A 21120-nucleotide genomic window follows, 5' to 3' on the forward strand; every position below is an offset into this window, starting at 1 on the left:
TTTATAAGACAAACAAAAACAGCATCAGTTATACGAAAGAAAAAAAAAACCAGTGACAGAACAGAATGGAATTCAGTCCCAGTCCCTTTTTCAGTCACCGATGGCTCTCCGATGGACCAGGGCGGGCAGCTTCTCAGTCGCGGCTGCTGCAGGGGCAGGGGAGGGGGCCAGGTGGCCTTACCGCCCCAGGTGGAAGAAAAGGGTGAGGAAGGAAACTCTGCTCACCGTGGGCGTCCCAGTTCCCAGTTGTTCAGAGGAAGCAGGAAGCTTTAGCAGTCCAAATCCAAGAAGCCTGATCCCAACAGGAGAAAAAGAACCTCTCTCCTCGAGTTCGGGCCGGTGAGCTGTAGAGTTCTCCTACCCCCAGTGTCCTCTTACTTGCCGAAAACAAAAGCAGGACTCCACCTTTCCCTAATGGGCCATCATTGCTTCAGCTAGTCCTTTGTCTCCAGCTCTTAACGGCTAATAGGAGAGCCATCCCGGCTAGCTTAACATAATAATGGGAAAAAATTTCTAAACCTCGCCAACCCACAACATTATCCACCCCAAATTTTTTCCATGCTAACATACTACATTAAATTAGAACCTTTAATTACATACATACATGCAGTTACAGACACAGTATCATAGGTAGTTCACCCCAGAACAAGGTCTCCTTGGGGTATGCATCGGGTTTCTCCATCCTTTTGCATCACCCACCAGGTACAACCTGGTCCTTGAGCAAAAACCACCCCACGGACAGGATTGTCTTTGCTGGAGGCAGAGTTTACCCAAACAGTTTTCCCTAGCATACCTCTCATGTGTACCACTGGAACCTTATCCCCATCTGGTGTTCCCAAGAGCTCAGATTGGGCAGGGCCTGCTCGGTTAGTGGAACCTCGGGTATTCACTAACCACGTGGCCTTTGGTAGATTACTTTCCCAGTTCTTGAAAGTCCCCCCACCAAGTGCCTTCAAGGTGGTTTTAAGCAGGCCATTGCACCGTTCGACCTTCCCAGCTGCAGGTGCATGGTAGGGGATATGGTACACCCACTCAATGCCGTGTTCCCTAGCCCAGCTGTTTATGAGGCTGTTGAAGGGTGAGTGGGTTTTGCTGACCACCCCTTGGCTCTCCAGCTCACGGATCATCTTGTGGATGGGGATCACAGCGTCTCGATTCGTCCGGTACTGCCGGCGGTGCACTGTTGAGGTGGCAATTGGCACTTGTTGCTCTTCCACCTTCAGGAGTCCTACTGCAGATGGGTTTTCTGACAGTCCAGGCAAGGTGTTCAACTGCTTAATGCCCTCTGCCACTACAGCAGCTATTCCAAAAGCCCATCTGTATCCCTTTGGGTCTTTGTAGTAGCCACTCCTGAGAAAATCTATGCCTAGAATGGGCGGTGCCTCTGGGCCAGTTACAATCGGATGTTTCTGCCACCCCTCTCCTGTCAGGCTCACCTCAGCTTCCAGCAAAGACAATTCCTGTGATCCCCCCGTCACCCCAACAATGGAAACACGCTCTTCCCCCACACGTTCTGATGGTATTAGAGTGCATTGTGAACCAGTATCAACTAATACCCTGTATTCTTGTGGTTCTGATGTGCCAGGCCATCGGACCCACACCATCCAATAGACTCTGTTATCCCGTGCCTCTCCCTGGCTAGAGGCAGGGCCCCTCTAGCCCTGGCTATTGCTCCTTTCCTGAACATATAGAGTGGAGGTTCCTTCAAGTGGGTCTGACAGATCATCCTCCCTTCTGTAATGCCCAGCACTTTGGTCATGGGAGGTTGAGGCTACCTTCACTTTAGTGTAGCTCCCTCGGTTAGCATTTCCCTCCCTGAGTTGACGCACCCGTGCTGCCAAGACAGAAGTGGGTTTCCCATCCCATTTTCCCATGTCTTCCCCATGGTCACGCAGGAAAAACCATAGGTCAGCTCGTGGGGTGTACCCTCTTCCACTAGCTGAGGGGCGTGGGGCTGTAACCTTGGGGTATGAGGCTCGCACTGGTGCTGCCTTGATCTTCCTGATCTCCTCCCTCATCTCACTTATGTCACCTCTCATCCCCCTCACCTCCCTGATCTCCTCCCTCATCCCCCTCATCTCTTGGACCACGGAAGAAACCTGGGCCTGCACTAAGCCATTCATCATACTGTGAAAATCCCTAAGCTTGTTAGCAACAGAGCTCACTGTTTCTCGGTGCTCATCAGCATTAATCATTGCAATGAAGGTGGTGTATTGAGATGGCCCTCGGTTTGCCAGGTTCCACAGCATGTGACCTGTGCACCTGACCTTGTCAGGGTCATTGTCATGCTGTCCATCCCTCCCAAAGAGTACCTCCAGTACCGCCACCTCTCTCAGCTGTTGAATCCCTTCCTCAACGGTTTTCCAATGCATTCTATTATGGTACTCCTGCATTCTTTCTTTGTTGACAAACCTCTCTCTTACACTCATTAAAAGCCGCTCCCAGAGGGGAAGTGGGCCTGGCTCCCTTACGAATATTTGGTCCACACCTGAGTCCTGGGACAAGGATCCCAAATTCCTTGCCTCTGTACCATCCAAGTGCACACCTGTACCCATAAGGTCCCAGACCCGAAGTAACCAAGTTGTCAAAGCCTCCCGGCCCCGTCGTGCAATATCTTTCCGCAGATTGCAGAGATTTTCATAAGACAGGGACTCAGTGATGATTTCAACCTCTGGCTCCCCTGCTGGTTGTGAGGGCCCTCCTCTCTGGTCCTCTTTGTCTAGGTGCCTTGCTTTCATTTTAGACTTCCTAGTTTCTACAGGGGCGACTGCTGCTGGCTGTGAGTGCCCTTGCAATTCAGCTGGACCCTGGGCAGATGTAACACCTATGGGTTCCACTACAGCATCACTGGATTCTCCCCCTTTATGGCAGGGCTTCTCACCAGCTGGGGAGAGGTACTCCTTCATCATCTGGCCCATCTCACTCATCTGCTTCACTAGAAGCCCCACCCACTCCGGGTGGTTTCTTTCTGAGATGGGCTGTGGGGCAGGGTCAGGCTCTGGGGCAGCATCCCTAGTCTTTGGGGTAGGGTCAGGTTCTGTGGCAGCATCCCTAGTCTCTGGGGCAGGGTCAGGTTCTGTGGCAGCATCCCTAGTCTCTGGGGCAGGGTCAGGCTCTGTGGCAGCATCCCTAGTGTCTGGGGCAGGGTCAGTCTCTGTGACCGCATCCCTAGTCTCTGGGGCAGGGTCAGGCTCTGTGGCAGCACCCCTATTTCCTGGAGTAGGTATCAGAGTTGTTATCCAGCTCAATCCCCCGTTATCTCTTAATGTTAAATAGGACAAGCCTATCAGTAACACCAGCCACTGTACAATATCATTAGCATTCAGAGGAAATCTGAACCCTTCAAAAACTGGTGGGGTAGACCCAAAAATTTGGGTGAGGGGTTGGGAGAAAATTTCCCCTGGTGTTATTCCTTCACAGTAGATGCCATTATTAAAGTAATCCCAAAAACATGCATTTAGTGTGTGGTATCCCTGAATCCATGTACCCGCCGTCCAAAGGAAGTTAAAAATCCATGAATTCCTCACCTTATCAACCCATAAAGCAAGTTCGATAACAGTTACAGTAGCCTTAGTTACAGGGCCCATGCTTATGTAAGGGTTTGCAAATGGGAGATATACATGTATGAACACGTGCAGCCCAAACCAGATTAAACTGGACCACATGTTGCTAGCACACACAAAAAAAAAAAAACAGTCTCAGGCAACCGAAGAACTGTTATTCCTTAACCTCGTGCCCCACGTTGGGCGCCAAGATCTGTCCCGGTTTAAAGGGACAGTATTACCAGGAAAAGGGAATTCAGGAACTCGCAGGCACAAAAAAAGGTATAGGTTGGGAATAACAGTTCTTTACTGAAACATTTATAAGACAAACAAAAACAGCATCAGTTATACGAAAGAAAAAAAAACCAGTGACAGAACAGAATGGAATTCAGTCCCAGTCCCTTTTTCAGTCACCGATGGCTCTCCGATGGACCAGGGCGGGCAGCTTCTCAGTCGCGGCTGCTGCAGGGGCAGGGGAGGGGGCCAGGTGGCCTTACCGCCCCAGGTGGAAGAAAAGGGTGAGGAAGGAAACTCTGCTCACCGTGGGCGTCCCAGTTCCCAGTTGTTCAGAGGAAGCAGGAAGCTTTAGCAGTCCAAATCCAAGAAGCCTGATCCCAACAGGAGAAAAAGAACCTCTCTCCTCGAGTTCGGGCCGGTGAGCTGTAGAGTTCTCCTACCCCCAGTGTCCTCTTACTTGCCGAAAACAAAAGCAGGACTCCACCTTTCCCTAATGGGCCATCATTGCTTCAGCTAGTCCTTTGTCTCCAGCTCTTAACGGCTAATAGGAGAGCCATCCCGGCTAGCTTAACATAATAATGGGAAAAAATTTCTAAACCTCGCCAACCCACAACAATGCTCTACAAGATAACTTTGAGAACTACAGTTCTTTGGAGAAACAAAGTCCACAAGACCTTTGTGTCTTTGGAATTCTCGCAAGGTTCAAATCTGTTTGCTGAAGAAATGCCCTACTACCACATATAAAAAACCTCTTTGTGGAATTCTGGTTATTCACATAATGAGTATCCCCCACCTCCCATGTCTAGAGCTGAATAAACATAATCCCATCATCCACGAATGCTTCCTCTGTTTTGTGCAGAAGCCTAAGGTACATCTACACGGTTCCTTAGATCATACTTTAGATAGCCCTGAGCTGGTGCCAGCCAGAGCCTGGCAGCCCATACAGCACAGTCTGTGCCTGCCCATCTGGTCCAACAAGCAGGGCCTCATCAGACTTTCCATGGTGCTGCCACCAGCGCTCCTAGGTCTCCAAAAATGTGATAATTTTGACTATGAGTTTCTATCTTATACTCAGCAGCACTTGCCAGGTGTCTGGCTGTCTTTACACCTTCCTTTATGAAGGGTGTTCCTAAATGATCACACTTCTTTTGCAAGAGCAGGACAGGAACAAAAGCTTTATTTTTCAGTTTGGAGTTGCTGTTGAAAGATAAGTTACTCCTGTGATAACCTGCAGCAGTGGTGATTAAGAAATTTAATGGAGGGTCAAACATACTGAGCAGAACATCAGTACTTCACTACATGGCACACCTGAGATAGAAATAGCTACTGAAATCCATGAGGTTATCCTTACTTTTTGCATTTTGAGGGAATTGTGAAAAAGCTATCACTTGCCGAATGCCCTCTCTACCTCTAAACCAGAGTGCTGTTGCCTTTGCCAGACAAACCACCTTTAAGTGTTTCTGCTTACTTCTGTAGGATCTTCAGTCTCCAGAGAAAGAGACATGGTCCAAACAAGTCTTTTGCATGCTGGTGATATGGCAAATAATGAATGGTGTAAATGTCAGGATTATGAGCAGTACTACAGCCAAATGATGACTACTTGGAAAGAAAAGAGCCTACAGAAAACACATGGATTCTCTCAAAGGCAGTGTGACTCAACTATTCAAAAGAGCCGCTTGGAAGCAGAAGCACTCACCTCTGTGTTCAACATTGTTATCTCTGTCCCAGTCACTTCTGGGAGGCCACAGAGGCCAATCCTGCTTCTTAAGACTACCCTCTTTTTTTCTTTTTCATTAATGTCTAAAATTTTAGTATGTTTAAGCACAGAGGTGTACTTCATAAACTCCTTTGCTCAACCTGAAACCCCTCACAGTGTTTGTGATGAAAGCAGAGCTCCCATCCCAGGGTGGACACTGCAGGCAATGTCTAAATGATGGGAAACTGAGCAGGATTGAGTTAAACAGGCTGCTGGCCAAGAAAGTGTTGGACACAGATGTGCACTTTGGAGCGTGACAGGGCAACTATCCACTGCCAGAGATACATGATATGTGAGCAAGCTCAGATTTCTCAGGAACTTGAACTGGATCTGTTTTGCAACAGACAACTGTCCATCTAGGAGGAGACAGGGAATCAGCTTTTAACATCATTCACAGTTCAGATAGAAATTCAGTATCCCCAAGCCTCATCTAAAATTGAAAAGTGCCTCCAGAGGAATTGTTTGTTGCTTTGTTTGCAAAAAGTACAAACAACACATCAGAGAAGCAAAAATGCCTTGGTGGATTGTTTGGCTGCACACTTAGGGTACATTGTAATGAGCCATATGCTAGCTTTGCATAGTATTATGGGGTAAGCCAGCTGCAACGAGCAGCTGATTAGTCTGGCTGGAAAAAAATCTTCATTTTTCTGTAACAGGGGGCCAGTCCAGAGGCAAGCATTCTGGCAGATACCGTCAGCCCTCTGACTGCTCCTGTCATCATGCTGTGGACCAGATGAAGTTATGAGACAAAGAGAACTTCTGTTTTATTTTCATCCTTAAGGAGGGACCCCTTCTTAGCCCTGGGCTTGTTTAATAGTAACAGGTTTTAGAAACCACAACCCTTTCATATTCTTGTGGAAGAGATTTCCACCACTCTTCCCACAGCTGCTATTCTCACTGCCACAGTCAGACCTCAGTCTTTTGCCATTGAGTGTTCAGCATTCAGTTCAGCTGATGTGGTGGAAACCTCCTGTGAGGTAAGGGGATGGAGGCTACAAGGGAACGGGAACCTAATGAAGTGCAAGATCACAAAAGCGGCAACAGAACCACAAATGTCCTTTCTGGCCCAAATGCCATCTCTTGCTGTGGCCAAAAGCTCATGCCTACACAGGAGTATCACAAGAGAGGGTAAATATTTCCTTCAGATATCAGCTTTGAACAATTTGTCTCCTGGGGACTTTTCAGAGTCAGAAATGTTTCCTTTTTTAGATAAACCTCAGAGGAATTTTGTACTTGTTAGTACTTGTTGATCCTTTATTTGAACCCACTTATCTTCAGTCATCTACAGCAGCCTGGCTACAGAATTTCCAATCTAATTCACAATAGCCACTCATGGATGATCTGAAACTTCCTCCATCAGGAACAGAACTTCTTTAGATCTCATCTGTGCCAACTGCTGAATCAACAATTTGTGTGGATACCTTTGAATGGGTAAGAAATTCCCAGCCAGAACATGGGAATATCAACAGTTCTTTTAAGGTCTTTTTTAAAACTACTATTGCTTGTGTTTCCAAGGAAAAATTATCAGTCATTATCAGAGCCTACTAGAAATGAATATAGCAAATCTGGAAACACAACATCAATGAAGCAGAATGAGTTGAATGAATTTTTAACTCTAAAGCACTAAGATACCAAATTCCTTTTGTTGTTGGGGTTTGTTTGTTTTTTTGTTTTTGGTTTTTTGTTTTTTTTTAAACATAGCTTAGGGTTATCCCTTTGCATTTACATATATCTAGTACTTTGAATGCTCTAGGTCATCATTATATTCAGACAGAAAGAGCAGAATGTATCTGTAACTATTATTTCAGAAAGGCTGAGTAAGAAGCCTGATTTGCTCTCATTAAATGAAAAATTCCCCACAGAATATTCTTATTTGACATGGTTCTTAATGAGGAGGAGGAGGGAGAAAATTCTGCATTAATGAACTTCACCAACAATAATTCGCTGGGAAGATCTGAGGGCTCCAGCAAGGATAGTTGGCTAAGTGAAGTGCAGTGCTATTGTTGACTGAAACCTCTGAACATTGTATCCAATCCTCTCCAAAACCACTGGCCTCATGGTGACAGCGGTGTAAAAGAAGGGACAGGGTCTTCATGATTTGCAAGGTGTCATGAAGCCGTTTATTGATTCACAAAGCAAAGTTTAAATACTTTTTCTATTGATACTAAAAATAGCACACCAATAATATTCGTGTAACTAAGGTATTTTGCTTACATGTAACTAGATAACATCACTCAATCTAGGCCTCATCTAAGCTAGCCAGGTAGATAAAATATTTCTCGTAAATCCCCTAGAAACTGCAGGCTAAGCACTCTGTACCAAGCACCTTCTTATCTTTTTGCATTCCATCTCCAAAATCCTGCTTTCTTCTGCCAAGGCTTAGGCCTACTCACTCCTGCCAAGGCTTGCAGCCTACTATGGCTAACAGATCCACATCGGTAGTGGCAAGCTGAGCAGTACTAGCAGTTCTGCTCTCTAGCTGTATTCCCACATCATGGGACAGTGGCCTTTCATTACCAGTGAGATTTTACTAACTTATTCCCATTGCCTCTTGTCCTGTTGGAAGGCAGCACTGAGAAGAGCCTGAGCTCCTCCACTTCATTCCTTTCTATCCCGTTATTCACACACATTGTGAAGTTCTTCCCTGAGCCTGCTTAGCTTTTGGTTAGACAGTTCTAGCTGTTAGCCTTTCTTCACAGGATAGATGCTCCAGTCCCTTAATCCCCTTCATGGTTCTCTGCTGGACTCAATTTGGGAAGCAGCCGCACAAGAGGAGACAGCTCCCTGACAGCTATTTTCCCCAGGCACAGGGCATTGACAGGCACGGTGTAGACACATGTAATGCCAATGCTGTAACTTCACTATGGTCGGGACTGGAAGCTGAGAGAGTCAGAGGTATTATCTCAGTAGAGGCATGGTAAGAGCAGGGCAGAAGCATCATCTGGAAGGCAGCACCCCATGGAGGTGAATACAGAAAGCTGACAGTTCTTCATTGCTGCCCATATAGCAGGCAGAGCCTGGAATAAGCAAGCAGGGAGCACAGGGAGGAAAATCCTCAGGCAAGAGTGCTGGAGGTCCCAAGTGAGACACAGATGCAGGGTGCACACAGCAATTCAGGAAGCAGTACAATCCTGACAGGGAGCCATGTACCACCTCCTTCCCTAGGTTCTGTTCACCTTTGCTCAAGAGTTGAGGAGCAGCTGGGTGTTGATGGTAAAGCTCCCTGTTGCTGGACAAGCTGGAATAAAGCTGTGGTTGCCACAGAGTGTGGCTGAACTGGCAAGAGTGAGAGAGATGAAGAGGAGACAAGTGCAGAGATCCCAAACACAAGGACATGTCCTCCACATCTTAGCTGAGCAATAAAATGAGACAAGTGCAATTGGGTGCACAGCAGAAAGGTCCTGACATTTCAGAAATCCTTTGCTGTTTTGCCTTTAATCAATCTGTACTAAGCCTCAAATACGAAAAGAAGTGCTTAGGGTGAATTTCATTTTAAGAGTAAATTGCTTTGATGATTGCCGATTTGCCAAGATTTTTTCAGCACAGAAATGGTATTATTTCCCAAGCTCCTGGCATGGTCCTAAAGGTCACAGCTTACGACAACTCTCTTCCTTTCTATTGTTCATACAATAAAAGCTAAAAGCATAAAGATGTTCCTGGTGCTTCTTGGTACCACTAGATAAAAGAAGTCTCAACAATCTAAGTTGTTTCATGTTCCTGGAGCTTTCTTGTAAAAGTGTAATGAAAATGAACCATGAAAAGCTCATTGCCATTTAGCAGGATGACTATTTTACTTGTATTTATCTCCCTTCCCTTCTCTATGCATTGGAGTTCATGCTCCTTCCCAAACCAGTCCCATCACTTCTAAGTGAGAACTTCTAGTCCATGTTCAAAATGAAGGCTCTCAAAATTATTTTCATAAAATGCACTACAATTACAGTTTTGTGGAGACTGGTGTAATAGAGAGAGGCATGTCCTCACCAGGCATTAAATCAAGAACAGCAAGATTTGTGTGGTTCCAGAACTGACCTCTAGTGGCACCTACACAATAGCCTTATGTCAGATTCGACTTTTTTTTTTTTTCCCCAACTATCAGCAGGTAGGCTATGAAGTATCATTACACAATATTCCACAGCTGAGGTGTGTCAGCATTTTGGAGTCCGCTGTGAGCTGACAGAACTTTGGCAGTGTGCACTACAATCGGTACAGTTTCTCAGGCATAGAGCTAGCCCTACTCAGCAGGGTGCAAACCCGCTGAGCGCACACTGTGACTCCACTGTGCTTTGCTGGATGAAAATGGGCGAGTGGACCCCAGCTGCTGGGTGGAAAGTGCCATAAAACCCAGAACACTTCGCCAGCATGGACCCAGTACAGCCTTCTCGCCCAGCCGGCAGGGTCAGCGTGCTGCCCTGCTCTAACCAAGGGTCCAGAAGCAACACCTCTGTGCCCTTTCCCCTTCCCCAGGTGTGACCTCAGGAGGCACATCGCCCCTGCACCTCGCACCCAGCTCCTTAGAGCCCGCTCAGTGTAAGTGACCCAGCCCGAAGCACCTCGGCGCTGTCTCCCTGACAGCGCTCTCACACAGCCCATCATCCCGCACTGCACCCATCTCAAATCACGGAATCTGGGCCGTGCGCCTGCGCTGAGGCGGCACCCGTTTCCGCTTCCCCGGCGGCCGCCAGGGAAGGAAGGAGGCGGCGGCGTTCTAGTTGCTCTTCTCGGAGCCTGCGTCACATCACGCGTCCCGCCCTTCTACTTCTTCTCCTTCTCCGCGAGGGCCCGGCCGCCGCTCCGCACCCCCGCCCTGGGGATGCGCTGCTCGGCGGCCACTCGTAGGAGCTGCGCGGCGTGCGGGGAATGGGATGGAGGTGGAGGAGGTATTCCCGGTGGTGGGGCAGATGGGCCCTTACCAGGTGTATCTGTGCGTCCTGCTGGCCGTGCTCCTCCAGGTGAGAGGCCGCCCTTCCTGCCCGCTTTTGTCCCGAGGGGGAAGCAGTGTCGGGAGGGGAATGCTGTGGGTGCGGTGGACAGCCATTCCCAAAATGTTGGGTGCATGTCCCTTCGGTGAGTGCTGCCCGGTGCGAAGGCTGGTGTGAGAGGGCTGCTGGGGGCTGCTAGTGGCACTAACAAGTCTTCCCCTCTGGGTCTGTCTCGTAGCAGTGTGCTGCGGTCCTGGGACACAGGTGACCTCTCCCAAAGGCAGCGCCCAGTTCTGCAGAATGAATGTGGGGCAAGCAGCTCTCTGTGCCGTATTACTTGAGCAGTTACACCTTGTACCACTGGTGGAGCACACTAGGAGCTGGTGCGGTGAAGGGCTGGCTGAGGTTAAACTGAGGTTTCTGTGGCTTGGACTGGAGGATGTGGACTTCTGTAAGAGGCTGTGCTGGGAATCCTGTGCAACCTAGACTTAATGGGCTAGACTGGGAATTTCTAGGTTGCATGTGGCTTGATTGTCACTAATAAAGTGATAGGTGACCATGATACCTCAGTGTGTAGATGCTCTCATGTAACCAGCTGAAAGACAATGGTTGCTTAGGGTGGTTTAATTTGCCTTGACTTAACCCTTAGAATACAAGGGCAGTGTCTCTCCATTAGGTATTTGGATGAGGCCCTATATTTTGGGTAATCAGGTTTGTGAGATACAAAGCTGTAACTCTCTTAAATTTTGTGATAAAAGTGGAGTCCAAAATAACAGTAGGGTGCTAGAAGAGAACACCCTTCTAGTGCTCTGGAAGAGACAGACTCTCTCTGGAGAGGGAGTTTCAGAGACTGTAAGTGATGTGCTCTGCAGCCACGTTTGTCACCTTTCAATGTTGCTTCATGACTAATACGTGTACTGTCACAGTCAGGTGTATGACTGAAGTATGGTTTGAATCTGATAGAAGTCTGGTTTACCCCATGTTAACATCAAAAACTTCATTGTCATGAATTTAGCTAGGCTGACAAGTGCTGGGTTACTTACGCTGTGGAAGTTTAATATTTACAGGAAGGAAGAGGGGAACTTAAGTGTCCTCCCTCCTATGCTGACCCATATTTTGTACTAAAAACTTCCAGTCATGACCTGTGACACTGAAGATGTCTTCTCCTGGCAGCCCCTGCTTCCCCTAGACCAGTTGAAATATTAAGAAGCTTTATGAAATGACCAAAGAAAATTCAGATGCCCAGTCCCATTGGATGGGAGCTCTACACTTGGTTGCAAAGTTATGATAAGCAACAAAAGCTTTGTAGGTTTCTATTTCTTTGCACTGGTTTTTTTTTTTTTTTTGTTCCTCCTTTTTTTTTGATACTGGTGTAGCTGATTAATTCTTTAAAATTAGACATTGCTTGTTCTGCTGGCCAGCTGGCTAGAAAATGTATATGTTCTCTGAAGATTAAGAATTACGGAAGCAATAGTTACTTCTTCTTCCAGTGCTGGTCATTTTCTGGAATGAACTGCAAACTATGACAAGTGGTCTGTGTTTCGGGAGTTTTTAATATGGGTCATCTGTTCTGTAATGTTTGTGTTCTTTTGTTTTGTTTTTAATGGACTGACTTGCATTTCTCATGGGAGAAGTAAACAGAGGGATTTTTGCAAATCCTGGAACTAATTCAGAATAAATAAAGAAGAAACAATAGCAGGTTCACAGGTCTACTTTTTTTCTTCTCGTGTTATCTTTAATTATTGAACTTTACCGATTAATATCATCCTATGACTGGTAGCTTTTCTTTACTTCAGATCATGCAGGCAAAGGAGTCTAAATGTGAACCTTATCTTTCAGTTCATGAGTAGATGTGGACTTTTCCAACTGGTTCCTAATTGGATGGCTGATTGCCTTTTGTGCTCCTTTATTGGTGCCAAGTTACATAATGTGTAGGACTGAAAAGCAAGACTGAAGGTAGGTTTCACGACTGGCATTCATCCTTTGTGGGGTGTATCATCAGCCTTTGGAGGGTGGACCCAAAGGTAAGTAATGTATCTTGTGTGTGTGATGTAGATCTGGGTAATTCTGTGGCTTCTGTAGTGGGTTACATGCAGCATATGGCAGCAGAATGAGAACTGGTAGTCTGTATCACTGGCTATGCCATGATTATTTCATTTTATTGCTAGTTTCCCTGTCCCTTTCCATGTGCTCCCTCAACTGGCCTATATTTTTATGTTGGCCTGTTGGTATAAAAAGTATTTCTACATTCTTAAAGGTAAGAATACCCAATATGTGAAAAATATTTGTCTGCTGTGTCAAGTACCTTCATCCTTGTTGCCAATATTCAGAGCTTAGACTCTGTACTTTCCCTTCCTGGTAAGATTCCCAGCAGGTGCACTTGCTTTCCTTGTAGGCTTTTATGCTTTTCATCTCTGCATGTTATTAATCTCTTTGAGTTTCATACTTCGTAAATACTTTCCTTCATTTTAATGTGGGGGTTTTTTTGAGTATAAATTTCTAAAGTAAGCTACTTCCACCATGTAGCCTTAGTGATACACCAGTGTATCTGATCTCTGAATTCTAATTACATACATAGTTTAGCTCACAGAACTTGTTTGAGTCAAGCTCTACCAAACACTTCTGTCTGTTGGGGTGAGACTTTCCACATGAGTCAATTTTCAGGTGGGCTTGAGTGAACCCATACTTGATATGTGGAATGAGTTTGTACTGACATTCTGGCAAAAACCTCCAGGTTGCTTGTATTTAGAAAAATGTTATTCTACGTTATCAGTGTAAAACTAGATTAAGTATAAGTCTTGTGGGCTCCTTCTTTCACCTTCTCTGATTTCTGTTATTCCTCTGCTGCCTGCTGCTGTTATTCATTAACCTTCTGAGCTGTTACTGTATCAAGGCATGCCTGGCTTTGTCACTACCAAGGTAATAGGAATTTGGGAGATTTTTAGGCGTATTCTGTAGCAATGGTTCCTAATGGACTGACAACAGCTAATGTAGAGAAATGTTTTTTCCAAATGACTTGGAATTACAGAAAGATCAGACTTACCTGAAGAATGTGAAGATTGACTAGTGATGTGAAATTAAGACTGGATAAATCTTGCATTTCTGGTATATCTTTAAGAAAGTGAGAAAGAAGCAAAGGGAAATGATAACTTTTAAAATACTTAGGATTTTATTTTAAGCTGAAAGTAAGTACTTGATACCTGTTGATTACTAGAAAGGTTGTTGCAACCTTTTGAAGAAATTATACTGAAGTATTATTAAAGAATAGTATTTTGGTGTTTGTTTAGTATGTGTAGCAACATGAGACAAAATCCCACACTTTTATCAGATGCTTGAGAGCACACAAACATACTTAAAAATGAAGTTTCTTTTGTGGTTCAACATATGTGCTTGAACGAGTCTGGCCTCTGCCAGTGGCTTGGAGCTACAGGATTGCCCAAGCCCAAACTGGAATGGAAATGTGCTCTTACTGTATCTCTACTGAAAGGCTTTAAAAAACATGTTAAAGTTTAAAAAGGACGTTCTTGTTTGCACAGCCGAAAAGGGTTTTGCCTTGAGTAATGTGCGTTGCATGATAATATGGGTAACTACCAAGGATGGTTGTTCCCATCCATCTTAGATGCTCTTTACTAACCGAAAGGAGGATGTAAAAACAGTTAAGGGAGTTACATAAAGTTGCTTGAGTTATACTTTTGCCTTAAACTGTTTGTGATGCAGTGCAGCTGTAATGAGTGGTGTTGCAAACATCCCTTTACTGTTGACAACAATATCATATATTATTTTTGTCATTACAATATCCCAGTGCAGAAAGATGGTCTTTAGTCATCCCATCTGCACAAGTGTTTTGAGGGAAAGCACATTCTGGGGCATGTGAGCTTAAGTAACGCAGGCTCATTCTAGATCTCTAGAAATAATTCAGAAGAAATCATATCTGCCTTCAATCAGGATGCAGATGTGATCCCCTATGTAGCCTTGCTTAACTTTTTCTTGACATTTTTTATCTATGCCCTGTACATACTTTACTACTTTTAATGTCATGAGACATCACTGTGTAGTTGCAATGACAGTTATGAGATACTTTGTCAGTGAATTTTCTTTTAATACTTATATTTGCTTGAATCTTTTAAACTTTTCTTTGAACCAGCCATAATTGATCATACTCAACTTATTCCCAGTCCTTGACGATGTATACTATTTGGACTTTATGTGAATAGGAAGGGCAAAACAAACTGGAAATGTAATGAACAATTTAAAATTAGGAGAGGAGAGGGATATTTCACAAATTGCATTACAACTCTGGTGTAGTGTGCTGCAGTTGTTACAGGAGCATGATGACAGGAATGTAGTTTACCCAAAGTTACTTGCACTGTAACTTATACACAGTTCAAATACGAGTGCCTGTACAGTAAATGAGCAAGGTGGCAGATGTAAAAAGGATTTTCAGAATTTCTGTGTAATCTTTTTGGAGTTTGGTTACCTCAATGTTTGCGATTTTTTTCTGTATGAGAGAGAAATATGAACTTTAAGCCTCTGATTCTCAATAAAGCAGTTGCAGAATGTGTGTCAGATGTGCAGCTATGGAGGAGACTTTTCAAATATAACATGAATACAAGCATAAAAAGTGAGGACCCAAATGTTTTTCTTGAGGAAATCTTTCTGTTTCCACATCTTTTTATGCATAGTATCTTACTCAGAACATGCTTATGCTGAAGGATGGTGTTGCTTTCCATGTAGATATGATGACGGCTTTTAGAGTGCTTGCGTCACTGAACATAAATCCTTGTTCTGGTATAGCATACTCCTGTTTGGGAGGACAAATAAATGAGGTGGGTATGAGTATGTAAACTATTGATGCATAAAAATGTGCTACTACTCATTTAGTTAAGAATATTTCCATCTGAAAGTTGATGGAACTTCTAAGTGAAGACAAATCCTACCATTTACTTCAATTGGGTGGGGGAAATCTTTCAAGAAAAAAAGGTAGTTGTTCATGTGTGACATTTGATTTCGGTGGTGCTAACCAACAATCCTTGGCCTCTTCATCCTTCTTTTAGTTCCATAACTAACTTCCTTAAGAGGGACAATCACATACCTTTAATGATATTATATTTATAACCTTAAAAACATGAACGCAGCTGCTGCAGACACTGTGGTATTTTCTGCAGAAAACCTGAAATAACAATGCTAGGCTGTGACATGCCTTATTAGCAGTGGGATCCTTAACTCTCAGATATAGTGCAGAAGTCTGGATGCTAAAAATTACTTCCTTACTGATTAATTTTAAAAAGCTAACTTGGTTCTGTTTGTTTTTCTCAAAAAGAATCCCTAGTGGAGAGAAGTTAGGAATAGCTGTCTATGTCTTCATCTTCTTTTAAAGTTATGTTGTATCTTAATCAAACCAGTGCATCATTCACCTATATTTACCTGCTTTACATTTATCTGCAAGAGTATGGTCAGAGCAAGCTTGAGGTAGAGAAGAAATGTGAGCTTTAACTTCAAGACCTTCCCTTCTTTAGCTATTTCTGAACTGCAAAGCACTTGCAACTGAGCTCATATTTAGTGTTCTTAAGTGCCATTTATAGTTGCTGGATGTTCTTGCTCTTCTAATGATCACAACATTCACTCTGACACTAAACCATACATTCTGTGTATGTCTGTCTGTATAAACACCTCTACTCAGATTCTGCAATTTAACTTACAAGGCTGCCTTCAGCTTCTGTGCAGTTCAGTCCAAGAAGATGCCTGTTCAATGTGCTATTGTAAAGACCTTAACGGAACTGCTGATGATGGGCATAGTGAGAGCAGGTGTTTTGGGAGAGGCACAGAGCAGACATTCTGAAGGCTTACCAACAGAGGAAAGGTAGCAGAGTATTCTGCCTGTTAAAAAAATAAATAGGCAACCCCAAAAGCAAACTAAATCCCAGCTTTTTAAAGAACAGAAAGGTGGCTACATGGTGTGTAGAGTGAAGTTGTCAGAAGGAATTTGCTCTGGGACTCTACTGGACCTGTGGCTGAATGCCTTGATTTTTGCAAAGTCTTTTTAACAACAGGGAATGGAAGGTGCCTGCAGGCGCTGTCAATAGTGATTGATTATTATCTTTGGGCTGTGGGTAAAACATGTGGGGAGATGTTTTCAGATTGTTAATAATAGAGTAGTTATTACATAGAATATTTGTTGCAGTGGAGTGGTATTTGGACTCAGTGGGAGCTGAAGCAATCTCATCTTCTGCTATTTGTTTTTAGCTTGGCAGACTGTAATCCATCTAGCCAATCTGTCCTCTGAGCACCCTTGGAAGAGCAGACTGGGAGTTAGACAGGCATAATTCTGTTGGGTAGCAAACACCGTGGGTTAAAAATATTTGTATTATGACACATTATCTCCCCTTCCTTCTTTCCTGCCCCTATGTACACACAGTCTCTAACTTCCCATGCTTTTTAGGCAGTAAATACTTGCATGAGATAGTTGCTCTTTATTTCTGACATAGATAAAGTTTTGTGTTCTCAAGTGTCTTTGTTATTTTAACTGGAGTAGTTAATATAAAACTGCTTCTTTAAGACAGTGCTTCTTGTATATTTTTTGCATTAAGCAAAACCTGTTTGCTTTTTCCAAGCATTAGCCCAGTGGGACTGGAGTCCCTCTGGGGCAATAACGTTTGTTTTCTAGGTCTTGTCTGTTTACATTATGATCTCTGACTAAGTTTGCAGTTTACCCTGGTTAAACTTTGTGTTCATCTGGTCATTTTCCTAGTCGTGGTGGGCTCAGGGTGAAAGGGTATTAAGAATTTGCCTTGGAAGGCTCGATGAAGTTTTTGAGATCCTAGTATAAGGAAAGATGGAGAGAGTTGTATGTGTAACTTACAAAAATTTGTAGTGTTTTGTTTAGTTACTGGTGTCTTTAAAATATATAAATACCAGAGTTCTTTAATATCTTTGAGTTTGTAGACCCCTGACAGACTTCCTCCTGAAGAGGTTATGCCTTTTACAGTACATTTAAGAGTAGTGAAACAGTTTTGTGAGTCTTAATTACAGTAATTTCACGACTATAAGGTGCACCCTTTTGACTAAAATTTTCCCTCAAACCCGGAAGTGCGCCTTATAGTCCGGTGCGCCTTATCTGATGTACAAAGCGGCGAAATTTGCCAAACTGGAAGTGTGAGTTGAGAGCCGTGGGGGGAGCCGGAAGTGCCACAGCAGCCGGCTGGGGGCGGGCCTGGAGGCCCGCGGCACTGCCCCTGCTGGGTGGAGGCGGGCCAGGGGGCCCGAGGCACCACCCCTCTCTGGTCCAGGCAATCCCGGGGCCCCATGGCTGCCGGGTGAATGTGAGCTAGGGGGCCGGCGGCACCCACCTTCCCGGGTGGAAGCAGTCCCAGGAGCCCATGGCTGCCGGGTGAATGCAGGCTAGGGGCCCCGCGGCACCCCCGCTCCTGGGTCCAGGCAGTCCTGGGGGCCCATGGCTGCCGCGTGAATGCGGGCTAGGGAGCCTGCGGTACCCCCGCTCCTGGGTCCAGGCAGCTCCGGGGAGCCATGGCTGCCGCGTGAATGTGGGCTGGGGGGCCGCAGCACCCCCCTTCCCGGGTGGAAGCAGTCCCAGGAGCCCACAGCTGCCGGATGAAGGTGGGCTAGGGGCCCTGCGGCACCCCCGCCCCTGGGTCCAGGCAGCCCCGCAAGCCCACGGCTGCCGGATGAAGATGGGCTAGGGGGCCGGCGGCACCCCCGCTCCTGGGTCCAGGCAGTCCCGGGGGCCCATGGCTGCCGGGTCTAGGGGGGCCCGGTGGCTAGCGGTACCGCCCCTTACCGGGTGGAGGCAGGCCCTGGGGCCAATGGCTGCCGGGTTGAGGTGGGGCCTCGGCCAGCAACCGCATGGGGTGAGCTGGGGGCGGGGCCTCGCTGCAAAAAAAAGGTGCGCCTTATAGTCCAGTGCACCTTACATGATCTACAAAGTTGCAAATTTTGCCGAATCTGGGGCGGTGCGCCTTATAGTCCGGTGCGCCTTATGGTCGTGAAATTACTGTATTTTTCTGTGCACTTTTAAGAAATAATTCAAGGAATTCTGAGGCCTGTAGACTGTAAGTTGAGAATCAGTGGTTTAGCAAGTTCCATGATGAAAGTGGAAAAACGTATTTTTCCAGTTCTGTAGCATCATGTTACTCTGAAATAGTAGTAGACAGAAGACATTTTTCAGTTTGAAAAACAAAACACAAGTGGATCTAATTGCTTACCCTCAGAGAGGTCCTTAAAATGAATAAATAAATGAAAGTAGCTTATACAAATATCACCATTGTCTTTTAGTCTGGATGCTTAACAAAAGCTTTTTAAGTACAGTAATTTCACAATTATAAGCTGTACCATTTTATCTGAGATTTTGGTCCCACCCAGGAAATGCGGCTTACACTCAGGAGTGGCTAATATATGAAAAAATTTCTGAAATTTCCAAACCTGGAAGTAGAAGCCGGGGTGCCGAGCCCAGCACCTGCCTGTAAAACCCGGGATTGTGCGATTATTACAAATTGGTTACTCTGTTGCGCAGCAGGTGGAGGCAGGCTCCGTGCCGGCAGTGTGGAGGGGGGGAGGCGGGGGGCTCCCTCCTGCCACCCCCGCGGCCCGGGAGAGAAGCAGGGGCTCCATGCCCGCCTGCTGCCGCCGCGGGAGCAGGCGGAGGGCTCCATGTCCACCTGCCGCCGTGGGGCAGCGCTGGGGCAAGCGAGCCCAGCGGCGGCGGCAGTGGTGGCCGGCCCCGAGCGGCCCTGCCGAGCTGGGCCACCTGGCCCCGTCGGCAGCCCCGAGCAGGCCGAGCCCGCCCAGCCTCAAGCCGAGCCAGTAAACCCTGCGATCCTGCGATTCTGTTAGTAATTGACAACTTTGTTGTGCGCGGGTCCTCACTGCGAACAACAGTGCGGCTTATAATCAGGTGCGGCTTATGTATGGACAAAGACCTAAAGGTTGCTGATACCTGGAGCTGCGGCTTATAATCAGGTGCGGCTTGTAATAGTGAAATTACTGTAATCAGTAAAATTACCAAGTTAAATGCTTTAGCCAAGAATATGCTTTTCTTATAGTCTTAGCAGAACTGCCTCTCTGAGATCAGGATGCTCACCCAACATTCCTTTGCAGTGTCCCAAAACATCATGCAAAGATGAGGACTTTGACCTCTTAAAGTACTGCCTGCAACTCAGAGAAATTTATGGACAACACGGGCTGGAAAGTATGGAGAGGAAGAGGGGTAAACATGAAATGAAAACAAAAGAATAATCATGCTTGTGGAAGCAGAAGACAAAACCCTGCCTCATACTTGTCAGCCCATAGTTTTTGCTTTTTTTTGCTAGTGGTTGCTTACTTTTTTTCATGTTACCCTATAATAACAATGGGATGGTCCAGTCCTGGACTGCTTTGCATTATATTAATGAACTGGAATAGGAACTTACAGCACTTACAGTAATTTCACGATTACAAGCCGCACCATTTTGACTAAAATTTTGCTCCCACACCAGAAATGCGGCTTACACTCAGGGGCAGCTAATATGTGAATAATTTTCTGACATTTCCAACCCCAGAAGTGCAAACCGAGGTACTGAGCCGAGCACTGACCAGTAAAACCCGGGTTTACGCGATTGTTACAAATTGGTTAGTCTGTTGCGCAGCGGGTGGAACCGGGATCCCTGCTGGCAGCGCAGGAGGGGGAGGGCGGCAGAGGAGCTCCCTCCTTCCCTCCTCTCCCGCAGCCTGGGGGAGGCAGGGGCTCCGTGCTGCCATCCCCGCGGCTTGGGAGGGAGGCAGGGGGCTCCCTCCTGATGGCCCCGCGGCTTGGAGGGAGGCGGAGGGCTCCCGTCCCTGCCTGCCGCCGCAGGAGCGGGGGGGCTCCTTCCTCTCCTGCCACCGCCACCGTGGGAGCAGGGGTCTCCTTCCCCTCCTGCCGCCACCGCCGCAGGAGCGGGGGGGCTCCTTCCCCTCCTGCTACCGCCGCCATGGGTGCCAGCAGGCTCCCGTCTCCTCCTGCCGCCGCTGGTGCCAGCAGCATCCATGTGCCCCTGCCACCACGGGGCAGCGCTGGGCCAGGGTGAGCGAGCCTAGAGGCGGCGGCGGCCAGCCCTGAGCGACCCTGCTGAGCGGCAGCGCCAAACCCTGATCCTGCGATCTGTTACTATTTGGCAACTTTGTTGCACGCGGGCCCTCGCTGCGAACGACAGAGCAACTTATAATCAGGTGCGGCTTGTGTATGGACAAAGAACGAAATGTTTCCCAACACCCAGAGATGAGGCTTATAGTCAGTGCGGCTTGTAATCATGAAATTACTGTATTTGCTTTTTTCTTTTCTAAGTCCTTTTTCTCAGAAGAAGAGTGGTGTGACACTTTTGATGTGATATGAGCTAAACTATGTAGCTGGTATTTGGCTGAGGAGTTGTGGCACTTGATTGCACCTTAATGTAGTTTGGCTTCCTTGAATATTCCTGTTGAAGCAGAGGCAGTATTAATAGTGGTTTTTGCAATTTTGGTTCATGTGTGTTGCCTTGGTTCTTTAACTTACCAGTCTGTGAGCTTTCTTTTTGCCTTGTGTTTTTAAAGCCGGAAAAATAATACATCCAACTTCATTATTCATGTTCAGAGACCTGTCAACATGTGCTGTGAGTGAGGGTGCTGTGTTCTCATGGCCGTGTCTGACAAAGGCGTG

General features: G+C 46.2%; 1 protein-coding gene across 2 annotated transcripts in view; it reads left to right on the forward strand.

Annotated features, from left to right (window-relative positions):
• The first annotated feature begins 10194 nt into the window (after window positions 1-10194).
• SLC22A15 (solute carrier family 22 member 15) overlaps window positions 10195-21120 on the forward strand; it is a 40482-nt gene continuing 29556 nt past the window's right edge. For both annotated transcript variants that reach the window (XR_004417169.1, XM_033053274.1), the window contains exon 1: window positions 10195-10484. Coding sequence is in view for 1 of the 2 variants with exons in the window: in XM_033053274.1 (XP_032909165.1) it covers window positions 10398-10484 (87 nt within the window). In the remaining variant the exon portion in view is untranslated. The remainder of the gene's footprint in view (window positions 10485-21120) is intronic.

Source organism: Catharus ustulatus, chromosome 2 (genome assembly GCF_009819885.2).
Source record: "Catharus ustulatus isolate bCatUst1 chromosome 2, bCatUst1.pri.v2, whole genome shotgun sequence".
Lineage (NCBI taxonomy): Eukaryota > Metazoa > Chordata > Aves > Passeriformes > Turdidae > Catharus > Catharus ustulatus.